The following is a 2,405-nucleotide window of genomic DNA, read 5'->3' on the forward strand; positions in this document are numbered from 1 at the left end:
CAACAGCTTCCCTGGTTCCCTTCCTCTTAGATCAGATTGCTGGCTTATTGTCTGTCTGCTCATCTCAGCAACTACACTAACACCTGGTTACAGTCCCCTTGCCTTGCCATTCCTGTCCTGCCCAGAACTTATTTTAGTTCCCCTGACAGCAGCTGAGTTCCTCCAGTGCCTACCTCTCCTGACAATCAAGAGTCTACTGACAGCCCCCTGTGGGCTGTTTGGTTCTGAAGAGAAGCTAGTTGACTGCTCTGGGGAGGATCTTTGTGGCTGTTAAGGGGTGGCCATTCCTGCTTGGATCCCTTTTCCCCTGTGGCTTTTGTTTCTTTTCCTTCCTATGTTGTTTTCCACCTCTCCTTGTGGACACATCGCCTGATGTGCACATCCACCAGCCTTGGACAATGCCTCCCCTTTGAGCACTGCCAAGCACTGTTTCTAGGATCGTCCTTCACCCCAACCTCGCCGCGTGCAGCATACCAGAGCCCTGGTGAGGGAGGTGTCTCTGCTCAGAAGTCTTCTGAAGAGGTGATCCAGTTGTTCGGTGTAGCTTGTCTCTGGGAGGCACAAGTCACTTACCAGAAGGCTGAGGCAGTTTGGTAAATCCTGTCTTGGTGCCAGGCAGGGATGGCGGAGCGGGCTCCTTGGTAGTTTGGTTTGAGCACATGTGGTGGAAGACCTTGCTGGTAAACACTTTGCTGACTCCGAAGCTTTGAGAAACCCTTCCTGAGGAGTGAGAATTCTGATGTCTGGTCAGAGACCAGAGAATAATGAATAGAAATAGAATAGGAGGTGGAAAAAAGTAAAAATAAAAAAAAAATAAAAAGGGGGAAGGGGGAATAGAAGGTGTAGGAGGAGGAAAGTGATCGGGGTGGGTGTGGGACATGGATGGGGCCTCTTCAGTCAAGAATAGGAGTTGTGAAGCTGTGTTTGCTCTTTGTCAGCAGGAAATCCAAATCTCCTCCCAAAGTGCCCATTGTGATTCAGGACGATAGCCTTCCCACCGGCCCCCCCCCACAGATCCGCATCCTCAAGAGGCCCACCAGCAACGGTGTGGTCAGCAGCCCCAACTCCACCAGCAGGCCAGCCCTTCCTGTCAAGTCCCTAGCACAGCGGGAGGCAGAGTACGCAGAAGCCCGGAAGCGGATCCTGGGCAGCGCCAGCCCCGAGGAGGAACAAGAGAAACCCATCCTCGACAGGTGAGTGTAGCTGGCAGGGCTGACTGTGGACCACCCCACCAGGCCACGGGGAGGAGGAGGAGAAGAAGAGAGCTTGGCTGCAAGTAGATTAATAAAGCAAGCAGCATCAGGGCTGGAACCATTGCAGCTCTAGCTGTCCATCGGCCTACTGAGCCAGTTCATTGTGCTGCACTGGCTACCTTACTGTTCTGCAAGATTGGAGGATGTGGTGGTTCGCTGGCAGACACCAGGGGACAGTGTGGTATGGAGGGTAGTGTGGTATGGAGGTTAAAGGCAAGGACTTGGAGTCAAAATCTGCTAGAGTTGGAGCCCACCTCTGCCACTTCCTTCTACTTACTTTAGAACTGCTTAATCTCTGTGTCTTCATAGACTAATCTGGAAAATGGAATAAAGATAGTACCTGCACAAGTTGTTGTGCAATTGAATGAGCGTAGGGTTCTGAGAACCCTGCCTGGCACAATGGAAAGTGCCCAGTTCCATGTTTAATTGTTATCTTCTGGTCCTCATAATAACCCACTGATGGTTTCTCTGAAGTCCTAGAAATTGTACTTACGTTTGTTATCTCCTGATAAAGCAGTATTTATTCAAACAACCTCTTTCTAACTTTGAGAGACCTCCTTCGGCTTGATAATCTGGCACTTGAACTAATCTATGTACCTTCTTTCTATCCTGAGGCTTCCATTGTATCTCCTCTAACTGTTCACTTGGCGGAGAAGAAAAAGTCCATTTCCTTTAGTCTTTCATAGTAATATCAATCACCCATTAACCACATGATTTTCAGAGAAGCAGGAGGGAAGCAATGGCAGGTGCTGGCTCACTCCATTGAGCTTTGGGTTAGGAGTCTTTACCTTGGCCCAACGCTCTGGAAAGTCTGTGCTCATTGTTCTGTGGGGGATGTACTGTCCATGGTCACTGCCTCTGGACAGCTTGGCCCTTGAGCACTCCCCCTGCCTCCAGATGAATGATGGTGAGCCAGACCGGGGGGACGAGTGCTACAGGTGCCAGAGGTGGACATGGGCCACCTGCCCCATTTAGGAGCTTTCCAGCCTGGAGGTGCTCTGAGTCCACTTGCCAAAGAATCAAGCTCAGGGAGCCAGAGTTGGCTAATAGCCACTGTGACTTCTGCCCCAGCTGCAGGGGTGGTTGGTTTTAAGACTTGGAGTCCTCTTTTCAATCCTTTTTCAGGCCTCCCTCTGATCTTCTTCCCTTCAG

General features: G+C 50.7%; 1 protein-coding gene across 4 annotated transcripts in view; it reads left to right on the forward strand.

Annotated features, from left to right (window-relative positions):
• The window catches only part of SZRD1 (SUZ RNA binding domain containing 1), a 31,454-nt gene that overhangs the window by 18,927 nt on the left and 10,122 nt on the right, over positions 1-2,405 (forward strand). For 2 of the 4 annotated variants that reach the window (XM_080655298.1, XM_080655296.1), the window contains one exon: positions 939-1,193. In XM_080655298.1, the coding sequence (XP_080511424.1) occupies positions 939-1,193 (255 nt within the window). The remainder of the gene's footprint in view (positions 1-938; positions 1,194-2,405) is intronic. The other 2 variants (XM_080655297.1, XM_080655299.1) reach the window with 1 other exon arrangement.

This window comes from Plecotus auritus (genome assembly GCF_963455305.1).
Source record: "Plecotus auritus genome assembly, chromosome: 2".
NCBI classification, from domain to species: domain Eukaryota; kingdom Metazoa; phylum Chordata; class Mammalia; order Chiroptera; family Vespertilionidae; genus Plecotus; species Plecotus auritus.